Source organism: Sciurus vulgaris (genome assembly GCF_902686455.1).
Source record: "Sciurus vulgaris genome assembly, chromosome: 1".
Classification (NCBI taxonomy): Eukaryota; Metazoa; Chordata; class Mammalia; order Rodentia; family Sciuridae; genus Sciurus; species Sciurus vulgaris.
The window spans coordinates 145,440,205-145,461,796 of record NC_136461.1 but is presented as its reverse complement, the minus strand read 5'-3'; the positions used below and the strand labels follow the sequence as shown (position 1 = coordinate 145,461,796).

General features: G+C 37.7%; 1 protein-coding gene across 1 annotated transcript in view; it reads right to left on the bottom strand.

Annotated features, from left to right (window-relative positions):
• The window catches only part of LOC306641205 (uncharacterized protein C8orf34 homolog), a 490,512-nt gene extending 478,174 nt beyond the window's left edge, over positions 1-12,338 (bottom strand). Inside the window, 3 exon segments of the mRNA XM_079106179.1 lie at positions 11,733-11,820; positions 11,822-11,933; positions 11,936-12,338. Coding sequence (XP_078962305.1) covers positions 11,733-11,820; positions 11,822-11,933; positions 11,936-12,053 — 318 coding nt within the window. The 5' untranslated portion in view covers positions 12,054-12,338.
• Between the last annotated feature and the right edge of the window lie 9,254 nt (positions 12,339-21,592).

Sequence of the window (21,592 nt, the reverse complement as noted above, 5' to 3'; positions counted from 1 at the left end):
AAAAGGAGTTCAGAATGTACATAATTAAATGATCAGAGAAGCAAACGATGAGATGAAAGAGCAAATGCAAGCATTGAATGATCGCACCAATCGACAGTTAAAAGAGCAAATACAGGAAGCAAAAGATCATTTCAATAAAGAGTTAGAGATATTGAAAAAAAACCAAACAGAAATCCTTGACATGAAGGAAACAATAAACCAAATTAAGAACTCCATAGAAAGCATATCCAATAGGATAGAACACCTGGAAGACAGAACCTCAGACATTGAAGACAAAATATTTAACCTTGAAAACAAAGTTGAACAAACAGAGAAGATGGTAAGAAATCATGAACAGAATCTACAAGAACTATGGGATATCATGAAAAGGCCAAATTTAAGAATTATTGGGATTGAGGAAGGCCTAGAGAAACAAGCCAAAGGAATGAGCAATTTATTCAATGAAATAATATCAGAAAATTTCCCAAATCTGAAGAATGAAATGGAAAATCAAGTTCAAGAGGCTTATAGGACTCCAAATATACAAAATTACAACAGACCCACACCAAGGCACATTATAATGAAAATACCTAACATACAAAATAAAGACAGAATTTTAAAGGCTGTGAGAGAAAAGAACCAAATTACATTCAGGGGGAAACCGATACGGATATCAGCAGACTTTTCAATCCAGACCCTAAAAGCTAGAAGGGCCTGGAACAACATTTTTCAAGCCCTGAAAGAAAATGGATGCCAACCAAGAATCCTATACCCAGCAAAACTTACCTTCAAATTTGACGATGAAATAAAATCCTTCCATGATAAACAAAAGCTAAAAGAATTTACAAAAAGAAAGCCAGCATTACAGAACATTCTCAGCAAACTATTCCATGAGGAAGAGATGAAAAACAAAGAAGCAAATCAGCAAAGGGAGGAATTATCCTAAAGGAATTGTCAAAAAAAGGAGGAAACAAGTTGTGTCAAACAAATAAATAAATAAAATTTTAAAAATGAACCAAATGACTGGGAAACCAAATCATATCTCTATAATAACCCTGAATGTTAATGGCCTGAATTCATCAATCAAAAGACATAGACTGGCAGATTGGATTAAAAAGAAAGATCCAACAATATGTTGCCTGCAAGAGACTCACCTCATAGGAAAAGATACCCATAGACTAAAGGTGAAAGAATGGGGAAAAACATACCATGCACATGGACTCAGCAAAAAAGCTGGAGTATCCATCCTCATTTCAGATAATGTGGACTTCAAGCCAAAGTTAGTCAGAAGGGATAAAGAAGGTCATTTCATACTGCTTAAGGGAAGCATAAATCAGCAAGATATAACAATCATAAACATCTATGCCCCAAACAGTGGCTCATCCATGTATGTCAAACAAATCCTTCTCAATTTCAGAAACAAAATAGACCATAACACAATAATACTAGGTGATTTTAACACGCCTCTCTCACTACTGGACAGATCTTCCAGACAAAAATTGAACAAAGAAACCATAGATCTCAATAACACAATCAATAATTTAGACCTAACGGACATTTATAGAATATACCATCCAACCAAGAGCGAATACACTTTCTTCTCAGCAGCACATGGATCCTTCTCTAAAATAGACCATATATTATGCCACAAAGCTAATGTTAGCAAATACAAGAAGATAGAGCCACTACCATGTATTCTATCAGATCATAATGGATTGAAGTTAGAAGTAAATGAAAGAGTAAAACACAGAAACTATTCCAACATCTGGAGATTAAACAATATGCTATTATATGATGAATGGATAACAGAAGATATTAGGAAGGAAATTAAAAAATTCTTAGAGGTACATGAGAACAAAGAAACATCATATCAAAATCTCTGGGACACTATGAAAGCAGTACTTAGAGGGAAATTTATTTCATGGAGCGCATTTAATAAAAGAAGTAAAACTCAACAAATAAACGAACTAACACTACAGCTCAAAGCCCTAGAAAAAGAAGAACAGAACAGCACCAAAAGTAGTAGAAGACAGGAAATAATTAAACACAGAGTTGAAATCAATGAAATTGAAACAAAAGAAACAATACAAAAAATTGACAAAATAAATAGTTGGTTCTTCGAAAAAATAAACAAAATTGATAAACCTTTAGCCACACTAACAAAGAGAAGACGAGAGAAAACCCAAATCACTAAAATTCGGAAAGAACAAGGAAATATCACAACAGACAGGATTGAAATACAAAACATAATTAGAAGCTATTTTGAAAATCTATACTCCAACAAAATAGAAAATTTCGAAGACATCAACAGGTTTCTAGAGACATATGAATTGCCTAAACTGAACGAGGAGGACATACACAATTTAAATAGACCAATTTCAAGTACTGAAATAGAAGAAGTCATCAAAAGCCTACCAACAAAGAAAAGTCCGGGACCAGATGGGTTCTCAGCCGAGTTCTACAAAACCTTTAAAGAAGAGCTCATTCCAATACTTCTCAAAGTATTCCATAAAATAGAAGAGGAGGGAACCCTCCCAAACTCATTCTATGAAGCCAATATCACACTGATACCTAAACCAGACAGAGACTCATCAAGGAAAGAAAATTTCAGACCAATATCCTTAATGAACATCGACGCAAAAATTCTCAACAAAATCTTAGCAAATCGCATACAAAAACATATTAAAAAGATAGTGCACCATGATCAAGTGGGCTTCATCCCAGGTATGCAAGGTTGGTTCAACATCAGGAAATCAATAAACGTAATTCACCATATTAATAGACTTAAAGTCAAGAATCACATGATTATTTCAATAGATGCAGAAAAAGCATTTGATAAAATACAGCACCCCTTCATGCTCAAAACACTAGAAAAAATAGGGATAGTGGGAACATTCCTTAACATTGTAAAGGCCATTTATGTTAAGCCCATGGCTAATATCATTCTAAATGGTGAAAAACTGAAAGCATTCCCCCTAAAAACTGGAACAAGGCAGGGATGCCCTCTTTCACCACTTCTATTCACCATCGTTCTTGAGTCTCTGGCCAGAGCAATTAGACAAACCAAAGAAATTAAAGGGATACGAATTGGAAAAGAAGAACTCAAACTATCCCTGTTCGCTGATGACATGATTATATATTTAGAGGAACCTGGAAATTCCACCAGAAAACTCTTAGAACTCATAAATGAATTCAGTAAAGTAGCAGGTTACAAGATCAATGCCCATAAATCCAACGCATTTTTATACATAAGTGATGAATCTTCAGAAAGAGAAATTAGGAAAACTACCCCATTCACGATAGCATCGAAAAAAATAAAATACTTGGGAATCAATCTCACAAAAGAGGTGAAAGACCTCTACAATGAGAACTATACAACACTAAAGAAAGAAATTAAAGAACACCTTAGAAGATGGAAAGATCTTCCATGTTCTTGGATAGGAAGAATTAGTATTGTCAAAATGGCCATACTACCTAAAGTGCTATACAAATTCAATGCAATTCAATTAAAATCCCAATGACGTACCTTACAGAAATAGAGAAAGCAATTATGAAATTCATCTGGAAGAATAAGAAACCCAGAATAGCTAAAGCAATCCTTAGCAGGAAGAGTGAAACAGGGGGTATTGCAATACCAGATCTTCAACTCTACTACAAAGCAATAGTAACAAAAACGGCATGGTATTGGTACCAAAATAGAAAGGTAGATCAATGGTACAGAATAGAGGACACGGACACAAACCCAAATAAATACAATTTTCTCATTCTAGACAAAGGTGCCAAAAATATGCAATGGAGAAAAGATAGCCTCTTCAACAAATGGTGCTGGGAGAATTGGAAATCCATATGCAACAGAATGAAACTAAACCCATATCTCTCACCATGCACAAAACTAAACTCAAAATGGATTAAGGACCTCGGAATCAGACCAGAGACCCTGTAGATTATAGAAGAAAAAGTAGGTCCAAATCTTCACCTTGTTGGTCTAGAATCAGACTTCCTTAACAGGACTCCCATAGCACAAGAAATAAAAGCTAGAATCAACCACTGGGATAGATTCAACTAAAAGCTTTCTCTCAGCAAAGGAAACTATCAGCAATGCGAGGAAAGAGCCTACAGAGTGGGAGAATATCTTTGCCAATCATACTTCAGATAGAGCACTAATCTCCAGAATCTATAAAGAACTCAAAAAACTCTACACCAAGAATTCAGATAATCCAGTCGACAAATGGGCTAAGGAAATGAATAGACACTTCACAGAAGAAGATCTACAAGCAATCAACAAACATATGGAAAAATGTTCAACATCTCTAGTAATAAGAGAAATGCAAATCAAAACCACCCTAAGATTCCATCTCACCCCAATTAGAATGGCGATTATCAAGAATACGAGCAACAACAGGTGTTGGCGAGGATGTGGGGAGAAAGGTACACTCATACATTGCTGGTGGGGCTGCAAATTAGTGCAGCCACTCTGGAAAGCAGTGTGGAGATTCCTTAGAAAACTTGGAATGGACCCTCCATTTGACCCAGCTATCCCACTCCTTGGCCTATACCCAAAGGACTTAAAATCAGCATACTACAGAGATACAGCCACATCAATGTTCATAGCTGCTCAATTCACAATAGCCAGACTGTGGAACCAACCTAGATGCCCTTCAATTGATGAGTGGATAAAGAAACTGTGGTATATATATACAATGGAATATTACTCAGCCATAAAGAATGATAAAATTATGGCATTTGCAGGCAAATGGATGAAATTGGAGAATATCATGCTAAGTGAGATAAGCCAATCTCAAAAAGCCAAAGGACGAATGATATCGCTAATAAGTGGAGGATGACACATAATGGGGGGGGAGGGAAGGGTTAGTGTTAGGGTTAGAGTTAGGGTTAGGGAGGGGGGCAAGTATGGAGGAAGGAAGTACTGTATAGAGGGTAAAGAGGGGTGGGAGGGGTGGGGGGGAAGGGAAAAATAACAGAATGAATCAAACAACATTACTCTATGTAAATTTATGATTACACAAATGGTATGCCATTACGCCATGTACAAACAGAGAAACAACATGTATCCCATTTGTTTACAATAAAAAAAAAAAAAATGTTAACCAATTACGTACAGGTCTTTGTGTGTGAATGCTTGGAAATCTCTTAAATAGAGGGCTTTCTCGCCCCTCAGGGCCGCTCCCTTCCCCCAGCCACTGTATCGGTCTGAGGGGCTGGTTGTGGTCCAGGCTCCCGCTTGCTTTAATAAAACCTCATTGTGATTTGAAAAAAAAAAAAAAAACCCAATGGACGAACTGTTTTGTAAATACCCATTTCCTGGATATTCTTTTTTATTTTTCTCAATATTTTTATTTTGAAACAAGTTGAAATTTTTAGAAAAATTATATGAATACAAAGAATTTCATGTAATCATAAGAGGCTGCACCTCTTAAGATAATCACATTAGTATTAGAATTTCCTGTGCCCTTCACCTAGAGATACCATTTTATTTTATTAACTTTCCCAGTAATGCCCTTCAGAGTGCATTCAAAACCATATTTGCACTTGTCATGTATCCTCAGTCTGAAGTCTCTTTTAACCTTCACCACCTTAACATTTTTGAAGATGTTCGAAAACTACTTTGTAGAATTTCCCCATTAGATTTATTAGATATTTTCTAATTATTAAATTGTCATCATATGTGATTAGCAGGAAAAATACAATGCTATGTTTTTTTAACTGCATCCAGGGAAACAATATTGATTTGTCTCACCACCTGAGAGAAGTGGCATCTGCCAGGTTTCTTTGCTATAAGGTTCTTATTTTTTCCTTTGTAATCAACAAGTATTTTGTAAGAAGATAATTAGAGAGTATGTAACATCTCATTGTACTTCCTACTTTCACCCATTGGTTTTAGCATCAATATTTCTTGCCTAAATTATCACCCAGATGGTTCCCAAGTAATGATCCTCTAATTCTGTTATCCCCCTACTTTTATTAGCTGTCATTTTACTATAAAGGTAAAACTTTCTCTTCTCCCCAGGAATTGAACAAATTCTGTATTCCATTATAACACAGTCCAAAAAAAATTCTTATTCAGAAGGCAGCCCATTACTATCATTTTTTATTTTGATCCACAACTTGTTTCAGGGTTAGGAGCCTCTTCAATTTGGCTTCTGAGTCCTTTTGACAACATCCCTATCATTCTTTGAATATTTCTTTACTTCCTGACATAAGATGTTCCAGATTCATTCATCTTGCATTTTCTCAGTCCCAAACCAGGAATCAAACATTGCTCCAGTTGGTTCTACTAGTGGAGAATGGTACTTAGGAGCCAAAATCTGGATACTAGATGTGCTCATTACTATTAAGGTGTTACTATTCCCTTGTAACGATAGAGTGGAGAAATAAACACAGATGCAAGTACTTCAGTGTATGTAAATATCTACAAATATATTTCTATTATATATACACCTACTTACATTATTGAAAGGCATGAGATTACACCAATAACTGCCATTTCAGTGCAGTACAAGATTCATTCTATCTTTTCCCCTTTTAATCTTTGTGACTTCTATCATCAATACTTACATGATTTTCAACATATTTACTTATTTTCTCTAACAAATCTCCTGACCCTGCCAGGTCACTGCCTCACTCAGCCCTCTTCTTTAATCTTGCCCTGACACTCTTAGGCCAACTGCCCCACTCAGTTGTTCCTTTTGCATGACTCTGCCTAATGACTCATTCATTTAATTCAGGAAAGGAAGAAGTGAGGAAGCCTCACATTTCCACAGATTACTTTCTCTTAGAAAAGACCCACAAATTTTTTTTCACATACATTGATGCCACATTTGGTAAGCTTCTCTTTTATTATTTGAAAAGTTAGTGATTTATTTATTGTATTAAATTTTTAGTTGTTTTATTTCTTTATAAACTGTTCAAAAATAAAATATGGCAGAAATGAAAGATAATTTATTTTTAAGATTATTTTGAAGTAAATGAATGACAATGTTTAACCTTAAACAAAATGTTATTAGCAACAGCTTTGTCTACTGCTCCTCTACATGCTCTGGGATTATAAAACTGAGTACAAATTTAGATAGAGGATAATACAACTTCAAGCACTGGAAAAGATACCCTGACAGTTCACTAAAAACATTTACAAATCATAATGTTGAACACATAAGTTCCAAGCTGATATTTTATCATTTCTCCCATAAAAATATTTTCCTAATTTTTTATGAAAATGATATTTTTTGTATTTTTAAAGATAAAGCATTTATTAACTATTAAAATCTCTTCTTTTCCAGGGGACAGTGGGATGGAGTTTCACCTTCAGCCCTGAGCCAAGTAACTAGTATCCTCTTCATCCTCATCCTCATCACCACTGCCCTCCATACTAGAGCCATAAGTCTGACCAAAATCAATGCAGTACTTGTTTTCAGGCATGGAACAACAGCCAGCCCAGGACTGTGATCCCTAGAAGAACTGAAGTGAGCTCCACCAATGCCACAAGCTCTCTGATGAGGGAGGGGACATTTTTCAGACTATTATTCAGGGATGTGAGCAGAGGAAAGTGATGGGCGTGGGAATGGGGGAAGCAGAATGGAATTTGGGGTTGCCAACATGGAAGGTACCAGATAAAAGTGAGCTGTGCAGCAGCCAAGCACATAAGGATGCAGACTGAGGGAGGCCCAAGAGTCCACCTTCTGACATGCATGCCAGTCTGTGCGAAGTTAGCCCATGAGAACTCTGAACTAACAAGGATGATGACAAAACCATGCCATTTGCAGACCACTCTTGGAGAAATGTGGAGCATTTGGTCTGCCACATCTTCAATATGAAGAGACTTTAGAATTCCATGAAAGTTTAATGAAGATTCCAATTCTTCTGCTTTTTAATAGTTTAAGATTTCATACTCTTTTGAGTGTGCTCAATCCTGAATCAAGACATAGGACTTCTCTGTATACCTGTCAAACCATAACTTTGAAGAAATTATTGTACTTATCTAAGGGGAATGGGAGAAACTAAAATTGTATACCAATTAACGTCAAAGTAAGGAATTGTGATGTTCCAAATCATATCACCTCTCAGGAACTAAGTCAAACTGCTTACAATACAGGTAAAACAAACTGTTTTAATCAACTAAGCAGCAATCCGCCAGATAACTATTCAACTTCAGAACTTCTGACTGACAACTCTTTGACTATTAACTGGCCAGCCTCAGGTTTTGAGACAAGTTCTGTATTTGCACTATGGATCTTGCTCATGTATGTTACAAAAATACTCTATTTTGTTGAGACCCAAACCATTTTACACCTGCCTGTTATCTAAGGAAACAAAGTAAGTCGGACTATAGTTCTATCTTATTTCAGCAACCTCAAGGATTCCTAAGGTGTTCCCTGCTTGCCTGCTCCAACTAAGCTGGAAAAGAACCGTGAAATTATTATAGTTTGTGGAATGCAAGTCATTTTCACCTTATGTCTTTTTATTTAATTAAAGCATCATTTATGAGCACTTTCAATGATTTTTAGGCATGGTTTGTAAAGTCTCAAAACATCTTTGATGGGGGGGAGTCATGAACTAAAATCAAATTCCATACATGTATGAGTTTGCCAGGATGAACTCAACTACTGTGTATAACTATAAAGCTCTAATAAAAAATATTATACTAAAAAATATTTGATCACATCTAAAGGTAGTATAAATTTATGCTCCTAAGTCACTTGGAAACAAAATTAATTTCAATTCAAGTCATTTTTGGAACACCATATTGCATTCAACACTATTACAAGCAGCTCAAATGATAATATATTAGAAATAAAGTAAGAAACTAAGTAACCAAACTAAATCGATAAGCCTTGTAAGTTAAAAATAATTAAAGGTATTTTAAATACAGTATGTAGGTTATCTTTGTTATTGTTTTAAATAGTCTTCATATGATCTCTTTGGAGTGTCTCACTCCAAAAATTTAAAAATTTTTCTCCTAACTTACAAAATCCACAAGGGGACATATTATCAGATATTGCATATTTTCAAAACTATGAAGGAACTCTATGTCATCAACGCCAGTGCCTTAGTATCACAAATCACAACAAAGCACAGGTGATAAAAACAGGAAGTGTCTAAATTTCAATTTGTGATCAGTCAGAAGAGATTTTAGCTTCTGTCATTGTTTCTTAAAATGTGACTCAGGAATTAAAAATGTGAAAATCATTTGTGCTGCTTCTTTTTTTTTAACTAAACTTTTTTCATATCTTTATTTATTTTTTATTTTTATGTGGCGCTAAGGATTGAACAGTGCCTCACACGCGCTAGGTGAGTATCTACCACTGAGCCATAACCCCAACCTTGTGTTGCTTCTTAATAAACTCAGATTCCAGGGAACTTCCTCTGATCTCCTGAATCAGTAATGGGAACCAATGAGCGAGCTCCTGGGAATTCTGATGATAGTGTTAGATCAACAGTGTTCCTTTCATGGGTGGTATCTCTTCACCATTTTTCACCATATGAAGGAAAATGGGCTACAAGTTAGTGAGATGTCCAAATTTGGCAAAGTACATATAATTCTACTCTCAAAACCAAGCTCTGTCATGATCAAAATTCTTGCATGAGGATCTGTGCCCCAACCTGCATTTAGTAGAATAGAACTTGTACATTTTCCCCTGCAATTATATAAAGTGCACATCAACCCTTAAAAATTAACTGCTCATCACTGCAATTCATGATCAAGGGTTCCAAGCTTATGTAATATGTATTCAACAAAATACAAAGCAATAATTTTTTTGGTGGGGAGATCTAAAGTTTTTATGAGAAAATTTTGATAGCATTTAAGACTATTCAGTGCAGAATTAGCTGGTGAGTGTTAAAAAGAGGGACTGTTGGACAAATATCAAGTTGGGCTTATTTCTTAATTATGTAGAAAGTGTACATATATTCCAAACTCTATTTTTATTACTTGGAAAGAATCTTGGGAATTTTATGATAAGTTAAATGAGAACAGTATCTATTAAAAACAATTCATTTATTTTTCCTTAGCTTACTGTGTTTTATATTCTAGGAAAGCATCCAGCAAATGTACACTTGAAATGTATTTATGATTCTTTTGATTCATATACTACTGCAAAGGGTTATTATGCTTCTGCTTCTACCTTTTTTGTTGTTGTTGCTATACTAATGTCAATAATCATTACACTATGGACAAAAAAAATTTATTTGCTTCAGCAAGTCTATTTCGCTACCAGAAAGAATTTTTTTGCTAATGCTTTTGTCAGAAACAAAAATTAATGCAACCATAGACCTTCCTGACCCCTTTCAGAGAGCTTCAATTGAAACAATGATCCTATCTTTGGAGACGCTACAACATTAACTTAAAGTTTGAGAGGAAAACTTCAGAGAGCTTGTAAACTCTGCAAACCTTGGTTATTTAAAATCGATCCTCAAAATAAATAAATAAAATAAAATCGATCCTCCTGGGGAAAAGACCTATTTGACCACACTTGTGCCCTTCTCTCTCTTTCTGTGCGCTGGCATTAATTCGCCCTTATTTTTTAAATTTTTTTTTTTTTTTTTTTTTTTTTTTTTTTTTTTTTTTGGTCTCTCTCTGCAGATCTTTCCTTTCTCTTCACTCCCAGAGAAACTGCTAGATTCTCTGGTACCTCCAATGCACACTCTTCCCCACCTGCGATTCTGCCTCGATCAATCACTGAAGATACACAACACCCCTCCACCCCAGAACAGCTACAGCAGTTTCTGGCGGTGGGCGTTACCAGGGACACCATGTCCCTCCTATGTATCTCTCCACCCTGAATGCCCAGATGGACAGTTGAACCAAGAGGGTAAGGAACGCTGGCCCCTTTCCCATGGGCCTCAGTACCTGCACACCTGCCCCACACGCCCCAGCCCTGCCCAGCGCCCTGGCAACCAGCGGGACGCTGTGCTGATGCCAGGTTTGTCTCCCGTTCTCATGTTTTTCTCGTCCTCCCGCTCTTTTTTTTTTTTTTTTTTTTTTTTTCCTCCCAGTGTGTTTTTGTCATCGGTTTTCATGGCGAAAGAAAATAGCTCAGAGCTATAGTTCTTTCCCATAAATACGCGAGTGCTTTTCTGAAACCTTTCTCCCTGTCTTTCTCCCCCTAACACAGGTAGACTCTGCAATGCAAAGGACTCTTCTTTCAGCCAGTGATCAATATCAGTCGCCCAATTTGCCAGATTTACTCAACATATCCGCACCTACTGAAACCTATTCCTTGCCAGTTAAGCCTTCTTCCAGTTAACCATATTCCTTCCCACTGTTAAGCACCTCCTCCACCTTTTCGGGTTCTACTACCGCCCACATTTTTAAAAAGAAAAAGAAAAAATGAAAATCTGCCAGGCAAGATAGTGTGAATTTCAGGAAGAAAGTGTGCATGTGTAAGACAGTCTGAGTGTGTGCATCTGTGCACATCGCTTGTCTCAATTTGTCCGGGTCCCACACACGTGGCCACCAGGCGCAGGACAGTCAGTGAAATGGCTCAAAATTGCCTTGCCAGGCGGAGGCTGGGCGCTATGGAGTCTACCTGTCCGCGTCCAGGTAACTGGCGAAATGCCCGCGGGGCTGTGCTCCAGGACACCTGAGCTGGGCAGAACTAGGCAGTGAACTGGGGTTACAGGGAGCCCTTTCCCGCGCGCGTTTATTCTCCGACCCTCCTTCCCTTGGGGGTGTTCTGGTTGTTTCTACACCCCTTCCCCCAAAGACAGCGGGACTGTCCTCCTCCACATTGCCTTACCTCAAACAGAGGACCGATCTTGTTCTTCTCTAGGTAAGCCTGGATTCGGGTTTGCTGATGAGACGCCATGGAGACTCTGATGGGGCCGCGGAGAGAAGAGCGCGCGACTGTGCGTCTCCGCGGGGGACAACCCTCCTTTGCCCTGAAATGGGGCCGGGACAGGAGCTCCGGAGCCTGGGCAACCCCGGTGCGGTTGATGCCACCCTCGGCGCGGGCGTGGGCAGCAGCCCGGGGAAAGGCTAGGCTGTGGGGGGCTGAGTGCCGGAAACCCGGGCGCTGTGCAGCCAACTCAGACAACTCCGAAGCGATGGGAGAACTCATTCATCGGGTTCTCTTCCTCACGCCCACCCGCGCGGATCTCCGCAGCGCCGGCGCCGAGGGGAAATTCGAGGCAGAGGCTCGTCTCTCCTCTGGGCGGCAGCAGCAGGAATCAGGGGGCGGGAGACGAGCCGCGGCGGTGCTGCTCCTCCCCGAGCCGCGCCGGGGGGCGCACGCGGGCGCACAAGGGTGGCGAGCGGGAGTGTGCGTCCGAGAGCGCGCGACAGTGTGCGCCCCTCTCCCAGGTTGCAGGAACAAACAGCCCGGGCTTCTCTCAGAGCTGGGCTCGCCCTACCAGCCGCTCCCTAGCGACAGCGCCTCTCAAAAAGCCAATGGTGAAGGTGCTTCTTTCAAAGTGCACATAAATCTGGTCCTTGTTGGCTACTCCTTGGCAGCTACAATTACAGTTCGAAAGGGGATTGTCCCCACCGTCCCTTCGGGGCCTCTCCTGGGCACCTGTGCGCTGCCTACACTAACTCAGCGTCTGAGAAGGGCATGGTTGTGAGCAGGTGCATGGGTCGAAGGACTTGCTGCGAAAACGAAGTTGCTTTCCTTAAAATACAAATAAGAAAACAAAAACCTGGCTTGCCTGGAGCAAGTCAAGGGGCGAATGCAAGCTGAAAACCGGTTGAAAACTCCCAAAGTGCGGACACGGAAAGGCTGGAAACAAAGCTGCTTCAGCATCTCACAGGGAAAAAAGATAAGAGCTAGCCAGCCCTGCCTTCCAAATCCGTGTCTCTAGCTGCATCCAGACGCTACACCTCCACTTAACAATGTTTCCTCTAGATACCTTGTGTTTTATTAAATTTAACCAATACCTTTCTTATTACGCAGGGATTTCGGAGTTGAAGATCTGCAGACAAGACAGGTTTCTTCACAGAGTTCTCTTTCCTGTGAAATGAAACACCGACGCCCCAGTCACTGACGCCCCAGTGATTATTTTCCTGGTTCTTAACCATGATTATGTGCTGCCAAAATCAAAATACTTATATTAATAAATATGAATATTTAGAATAAGGGGAATCATTTTCCTTAAAGCAAACTACACTGGTATAGATTTTTTTTCTATCTCCACTATTCTGGATTTCTGTTACTCATAATTTTTTCATTGGTGATCACCAATGAAAAACACCTTTTCTTCTATATTTTAAGTGACAGGTGGCAATATGCAATAGTTAAGATTAGAATGGAATATTCCAGAAAGTATTTTTAATTCCATTTAATAATTTAGATAGAAGAAATTTTTCAGATGAACTAGGAGCTTAACCCATCGCTGATAACCTGAAATGGACATGATTTGAGATGAAAAGAAAATGTCCCAGATGTTACTTTTACAATTCAATTTAGGTGATCTACCCAGAGAGTTAAACAAACAGCAGTGAGGTTGCCAAGGTTGAAATGTGCTTTCCACTGTGATTCGAGGGTATACTTTGATATTTTTTTAATATTCTCAGGAGAAATTGAATATGGAATGACTACCAACACTTGTTTGTTATAGGAATAATATGATTATTAATAACCTATGAAGAATAACCATAAGGATAAATCATCTATGACCCAGCTTTAAAGTCGAGTAATTTTGATATAATTGGAAAATCAGCATGGCACCCCTTTAAAAGCAGAGTCTTCCTCCTCTATGAGGCATGAGGAGGAGCATTCTTTACAAATAATTAGTATAATTACCAAGTCTTCACCATATTCAAAGCACAACTGGTAAAATGCCTATGTATTAAGGAAAGAATCATAAAGATACACATACCCATTTATGTATATTAAAACATGAACATCCCAAAATTACATATCTAAAATTTCTGAAATATTTTCAAAGCCTTTCAAAGCCTACATTAAATGTTACCTCCTCCACAAAGCATTTTCCTGGTTCTTTACACTTTTCCTCCAATCTGAGATCATTGCTAGGGTAAGTAATTCTTGCACTTCTTCGCTATGGCAGACAACGTGTTAGAACTGAGAATTCAAAAGCAAAAGGACTTGTCTTTCTCCTCAGGTATCCACTATTCTTGGGACAATTGGCATATGCACAGATAATGGAGGCATTTTGCTAATACAGTTATATAAAATATGCTGACCATACTGATAAAGTAAGAGTTGCGCCTGCTATCTTAAGGATTAACCAACAACCTAAGGACTCAGAACCCCAGTGAGATTCACTTGGACAGAGCAAGAACACAGGCTAGAACAAAATCAGCCCTCCTCCTCTAGACCACCCAATTCAGAGAGCAGAGAGCAGAAGAAAGAAGAGATGATGATTAACAAGGAATCAGAAAAACAAAGAGTAAGCAGAAGTTTAAATTTCATCCAGAGAAGATAACTGAGCTCAAAAAATCTTTTAAGTCCTTTTTCGCAGGGAATTTGAGTTTTTCTAGACATGCCAAGTTTATAGATTAATCCTTGGGAAGCGGGTGGTAAGCAAGAGTGTGGGGCCAGGTATGGCAGGGTCCTTCAGCTGAGGGACTTATAAATCACAGCTCAGAAGCAGATATTTTCTGCAAGCCTACTTTTAGGTCTTACTATCTAAATAAATTAATCCGTCTGGAGAAATTATTCTTCTTATAGAACTGCTGGAAAAAAAGTACAAAGCAGGATCAAGATCATACGCTTGGTCTCCTAACCAATAATTATTTGGTTGTACAATTTGTACTTTTCATAAACAGCTTGTTTTTTTGTTTGCTTGTTTGTTAGGTACCAAGGATTGAACCCAGAGGCATTTAACTACTGGGCTACATCTCCAGCCCTTTTGATATTTTATTTTGAGATGGGATATCCCTAAGTTGCTGATGCTGATTTTCCACTTGCAATCCTCCTGCCTCAGCCTCGTGAGCAGCTGGGTAATTTACAGGCATGCACCACTACACCCAGCAGGACTTGTTCAAGTCCTTTTGCTTTTCTGAAAGAAAAGCAAAATTTTTAAGTTTTCCTTTTTTTTTTTTTTTCTTTTTAGTGGATTAGGGATAAAGTATCAGGCTTTGGCATTAAAAATATTATGTGCAAAGGTACAGAGGTGCACAACAGTTTGATGGTTGGAGGGGCAACAGGTATATATGGTGAAGGAGTATCATGAGAGGTTAAAAAACACAAACAGAATTCAGTTCATTGAAGGTTTTAAACACCTTTTTAAGAATAACTTACTTCTGTGGGTGATGAGAAGAGACTAGCTGGTTACAGAATCCATAACAAATGATGTTACCAATGTTAAGAATGGGAGCGTGGGGGTTGAGAAAATGTATTCAACACGTATTTAAGGACTAATCTGTTGATCAATGTATAGAAATGAGGTTGTAAGAGATAAATCAAAGATGATACCCATTTCTGAAATGAAGCTAAGAGATGAATGTTATTTGCTTAAGTCACCTAATGTATAATTGGTTGGGGAAGGTTATAATTCAGGTTTTTCTGACTCTATAATTGAAGCTATTTCTTTCCACTCTCTACACTGAAACTTGAAGATCAGTCAAGAAATGAGTCTATAGATACTAGCATTCCTTTGTGGAAAGGGCCATGCCTCATGAACTGGCACATAATAGTACTCTATAAATAGCAGTTAAATGAATTGATCTAGTCTTTAGGACTAATGCAATCCAGCTATGTTCTTTCAGGCTAAACTTTATCTATGACTCATGGCATTTAAAGTCTGTTTTGTTTCATTTAGCTAATTGCATGCATATTTTGGTCCCTCTTTTAAACAGCCAACTCTCTAAAAAATCATGAATTGTATCTCAATAATTTTCTTACACTTACATATTACATTTTCATATAGTCAGTTCTTCACAAACATATTTTTAAATTAAGATTCCATTGCTTTATGTTTGAATAATTTGTATTACTTAGTCCCTCTAAGATTCACTGAAAAGTAACCATGGTCTAGGATTGAATTTAGCAACTTTTTTTCTGCACTATAACTTGGTACCTTTATGCTCCTTTCCACTTTTTTTGGCTTGGGTACAGCATGAAAGGGCCATTTTTTAGTGAGACTGTTCTGACCTCATTGTGTTATAAGAGTGCCTGTCAGCATAATTTACAAGTATACGGAATCCAATTTATAGAATGTATTAAAGCCCTTGTCTAACTTCATTTATAAGACACCTTGCACCAATCCTTAAACAAATGATTTTCAATAAAAGATGAGAGAACAATGGTGAAGTCCAGTTGACCCAATTAAGGAGTATGAGCAATGTAATCCCTTGAAATTAATTTAATTTTGAAGTGAAGCAGGAAAGTTCTACACAAATTTTTTGAATTTAGACTACCAAGCCTGGAAGATACTCGATCTTTTAACCTTGCCACTTTGTAACACACAGGGACAAAGTTCTTCCCAAAGGACCCGGCACTTTTGAATAAAGGGGAGTGGGCATAGTGAGTTAGTTTTCTTCACTTCTGCTAAATGTTTCTTACAACTTAAGTAAACAAGCACAGAAAAGCTTTCATCATGTTCTAAGCATCATCACAATCACTTGATACCCTGCACTAACTCATGTCATCCTCAAAACCTCATGAAGAGGAACTGTCATCCTCCCCATTTGTCTAGATTGGGATAAGACTTGCTCAGCAGATAAGACTTGCTGAAGGCCAGAGTTAGTAAGTCACATACTATGTATTTGAACACTGGTAGCATAATAAACTCCAAAAACCCTGGCCAACAATATCCCAGGAGTAACAGTTCCCTTTCTCTGAATCTGTTCAAACCCAGAATGATTTTGATGAATAATTTGACTTCCCGATGTGTGGGTATGGGAAAGGGTGTAACCTGGGTGGCAGAGACCAGAGTAATTTTCTGGCCCTATATTGAATGAATAGATTGTCTCCTGTGAGTCTGAATGATGGCTAATCATTCACAATAGAATAAGTGCTCCTAACTATCCTGTTCACACCAACTTACTGGATCTACTCAATTCAGAACTCAAAAGATGCTACCAGCTTGTGAAATCCTGCCATTCAGTCTTATCAAGTGGTAGTTCCATCTCTTTCCTTTCCACATATAATATGACTTCTAATGTTTAATTTTTAGCATGTGGAATATTTATAAGCAATATTCATCCAAAATCCTTGAACTTATGTCAATAGTTTTTTAAATATTTGCATTGTCATGAATCATTTAAAGGAAATCTACAGATTTAAATTTTGTAGTTTACCCTTATTATTGTCAGTAAATTCTGTTAATACTAATATGATTTTTGCTTATGACTTCTAAAATGAAATTGTCTTGAATTTTCATCCTAATAAGTGAGAGTCTTTATTAGGAAGGGAAAAAAAAGTAAACTACAGAAAATATCACAAGATACTGTCACATAATACTGAATCTATTGAAAGGAAGGAGAAAATAAGAACAAGTAAGCAAACAAAAGATGATGTGGTAAGTCAAAACAATTCTACGTGGTGTGCACCCTGGGGAACCAGGCACTCTGCCTAGGACAGGATGTGCTTTTGTTCCAGACTAACTATCAAGGAATAAGCAACATGAGACCTATTTCTCAAACACGCATCTCTCCAAATGCCAGCTAATTCTCAGTCATAATTAAAAACATCACAACAACCCTAGCACAAAAGGTTAAAGGTACTTTTTAAAAGAATTAGTAGAACCACTATTGCCTAGAGGTAATTTAAACTTAAAAATAAAAAGGAATGACTTGGCTCTCTGCAAAAACATTCTGAATACTACAGTAGCCAAAACAGTCAGCAAATTCTCTCCTTCCAGAGCAGATGTTGGCACATACCCTATAGATAATACCCACCCTCCCTCTCTCAGATGGCTTTGATCTTAAGAGACAAAGAATTCTGTGACGTCTAAGGATAAGCTGAGTTTCCACAAACCTCAGAAATCACACCAACTTGTGTATCTGCTACAAAAATGTATGATGGGGTCATAGGGATCAGCAATTAAACTTACTCACTTTGCCTGGGAGAACTAGGAAACTAAAACTTGGATGAATGAATGAGTGGAAAGATGAGAGAATGGATGAATTAAAGAAAAAACAAATAAATAAAATGCTGGTAATTCATTCAGTGGTTCGGAAGCACATCCAATAATCAGGTTCTCTGTCATTTATGTTCAAATCATGATTAATAAACATGCATAATAAAGTCTAAACTGTTTTTATTTAATAATTTCTAAGTATAAAGTATTTACAGTAAGTGCTATGGCTGGAGTATAATTTGTCCTTTCTGAAACACATGTTGAAATGTGCCGCTTCCATTGTGTTGGTGGGTAGGGCTAGTCTGGTTATAAGGTGGAGCCCTCATGAATGGATTGATGCCTTTCTCCCATGAGTTCTTGCTCCAGCAGGCCTGGTGAGTGGTTATAAATCAAGGGTTTCCTTCCTGCTTTGCCTCTTTTAAGACCCACTCACTTGCCCTTTGACTTGTTGGAGCAGCGCAAGGCCTTCACCGGTAACCAGAGGGCTGTGCAGTGCTCTCAGATTTCCCTGCCTCCAGAAGCATGAGCCAAAATAAACCTCTTATAAACTATTCAGTCTCCAGTATTCTACAGCAACAGAAAAAAGACTAAGACGGTAAGTGTTTCAATAAGATAACAGCATTGATTTACCTCCATGAGTTTCTCTGAGTCTCTCCTTGTCAATTTGTGTGTTCTCTCTCCCTCTCTCCCAGCCCCCTCTTTCTTAATGGAGGTCCTATTCATCATGCAGCCTGGGCTGCATCTCTACACAAACATCTCTACACAATTGTCACTGAAAGCCAATTGACTGGAATTAATGACAAATACTTTCTGCTACATCCGCTTTCTAAAACATGCAAAGATCCTTTGTCTATAAATGTTTGCTCTTGGTAGTTCATGTTCCTAGGCATATTTTTTTATCATATCTTTTTTACTGAATCCAAGATTTCATATATCTTAGAATACTTATTACTTACTTTCAACACATACTGACTCATATGTTTTGCCAAATAATGCTATCAAAACATTTTTTCCCTTTCCATCTCATTATCTTTAATAAAATGACATTATATCAAAAACTTATCTCAAATAAAGCAATTACAGCAAGACTATTTTAGGAATCAGACAGAAAATACGAAAATATGGCCAATCTACTTTTCACTGATATTTCTTTTCCAAATATCAATTAGGCAAAAATAAATTAGGCAGGAATAGAATAAAGTGATATGTGCAAAACTGGATTTTTCTAAAGTGTGTTTTCCCTGTTCCCCTGAATAAATAGCTTTTTTTTATATTTGTTAAGCATGCATGCTTGCTTAGTCACACATTTAAATGCCCTTTGAGATCTTTATCTCTCTCAAGATGTAATTTTCTCAAAAGCAGTTAAACTGGCTTTGGTGACAAACTTAGACAGAAGTATAAGGTCAGCTACTTGCTCACAACTGTGTGAATCACAATCACACATGACTATCACTCTTTATTTACAGATAAAGGAACTGAGGTTGATCGCTGTTCAATAACACACCAAAATAACTGGCGGAACATCCAAAATTCAAATCCAAGTTTGTCTGATTCCAAAAGCATATGTTCTTTGATTTGCTATGCAAGATCATTTTATATTGTTATTGTTTTGAATAGTGATAAAGAAATATTGTTCATGATACTTGTTAAATCATGGCAGACTGAATTCTTAAAAAAACATTATGTGTGTGTGTACATATATATTATGTGATATATATATATATATATATATATATATATCTCACAGGAAACTTTATGTTTTTATGTTTATGGGTACGTAGAAAGAGCCAATCAAACATAAATAAGTAGATGAGTGAAAGGAAGTCTAGTAGAGGAAGAAGAATAGGAGAGAGGTGAGAGAATGGGGGAGAAGGGGGAAGGAAAAGGGAACATCATGATCTGAAATAGATTTCCATTCCAGGCATGTATGAGTTTGTCAGAATGAACCCAACTATTATGTATAACTATAAAGCTCTCCCCCCACCCAAAAAAAAAAAAAAATGGCAGACTGTGTTCAGGTCTATTTGGATCAGTGTAGGAATTACTCTGATGGGGTTTTGCGGTAAGGGGCAAAGATTGGACTCAACCTCAGAAACAAGGAAAAGTGGGAATTCCAAGCCAAGAATCGGTGGATGAAAAGTTACTAAGAAGGAGGGATTGTGGTTAAGCCAACTCAACAAGATTCTTAACAAGATTCTTGCTAAAACTGGAAAAGTAGATGCAGAAGTTCAATAGTTGGGCCCAGCTATGGATATGTCAGAAGAGCTTGATTACAGTATGCTCAAGGAGACAGACATTTATTGTCAATACTCATCAACACTTCAAGCCCATCTATTATTTTTCTAATGTTTTTACTTTCAAAGCTCTTTCAATCTAGAATAAAATTCAATAATGTCACTTAATGTTCTTATAATACAACTGAGCAATCTTGTATTTCAACAATATGAAGAGGTGTGTGTCTGCATATTAGAATTTTTTGGTAAATTTTCACTGTTTTTAGAACACAAGAACCTAAATATATGGACTCTGTAATATGCTTTGACATCTTAAAATCCCTTTTGGCTGAGAAAAGATTATCCTTTCCAATAATAATCATTTCTTAAAAATAGTAGAGGGCTCAGAAGCATGTCTCTGACGTGCAGAATAAACAATTCAGAGACACACCTCCTCTATCTGGCCTGAACCCCACAGAAGACAATATTCTTTTGCTATAATCATCCCAGGGTCAGGGACCAGGCAACTAGAGACCACATACAAACATTACAGTTGACTGAAATTTTTCAAACTAGGCAATCCTAACTTGTTTACTCCACCCAGCCTTGCCTTGCCTCAGAAGTTCTAATAGATGTTATGAGTTAGGGTCTTCCTTCCCTCCTGAGTTTTGCCTCCTGACTACCCTAAGCCTTCCCCAGGTTGCCCTGCATGTGGTGGAGGTGCACCTCAATTGCAGATGGGTTACATCTCTGGTAAACCCATTGCAAATTGAGAATATCCTACCTCAAAAGTGCACTTAATAACTGTCACCTACTGAATATCCTAGCTTAGCAACATCATGCACCATAGAGTATCAGATGTTTCCACTTGTGATCCCCTGGCTGATGGAGCTGTGATCACTGCTGCTGCCCAGATTCAGGAGGGAGAATCATGCCACATCTCCCTAACCCAGGGAAAGATCTAAATTCTACTAAACGTATGCCCACCATCATAAAGTTGGAAAATTATGAGTTGAAAACCATCATAAGTCCACATAATTTGTTTCTTTGAATCTCTCCTGGGTCGTCTCTCAAATATCTGCCTGACAATCACAGAGTGGTCTTCCATGCGTATGAATACTGGTCTGGTACATACCAAGTTTGTGAATTTTGGCAAGTTTCTCTCTAAGCCTCATCTCTCTCAGGTAGAATGCTAAACAGTACCAAAACCAAGAGGCCTATATTGCTGGGCCACTGTGAGGTTTATATGAGAATATGTCAAGCTCTTGGTTCAATGCTGGCCAGAGTAAGTACTCATTAAATATTAACTGTGCTACACTGACTATACTACAAGATAACTCAGAAGTTTCCCACATTTCCAAATTTTCTGTTACCCATTTTAAAGGTAAGAAAAGCTTAAT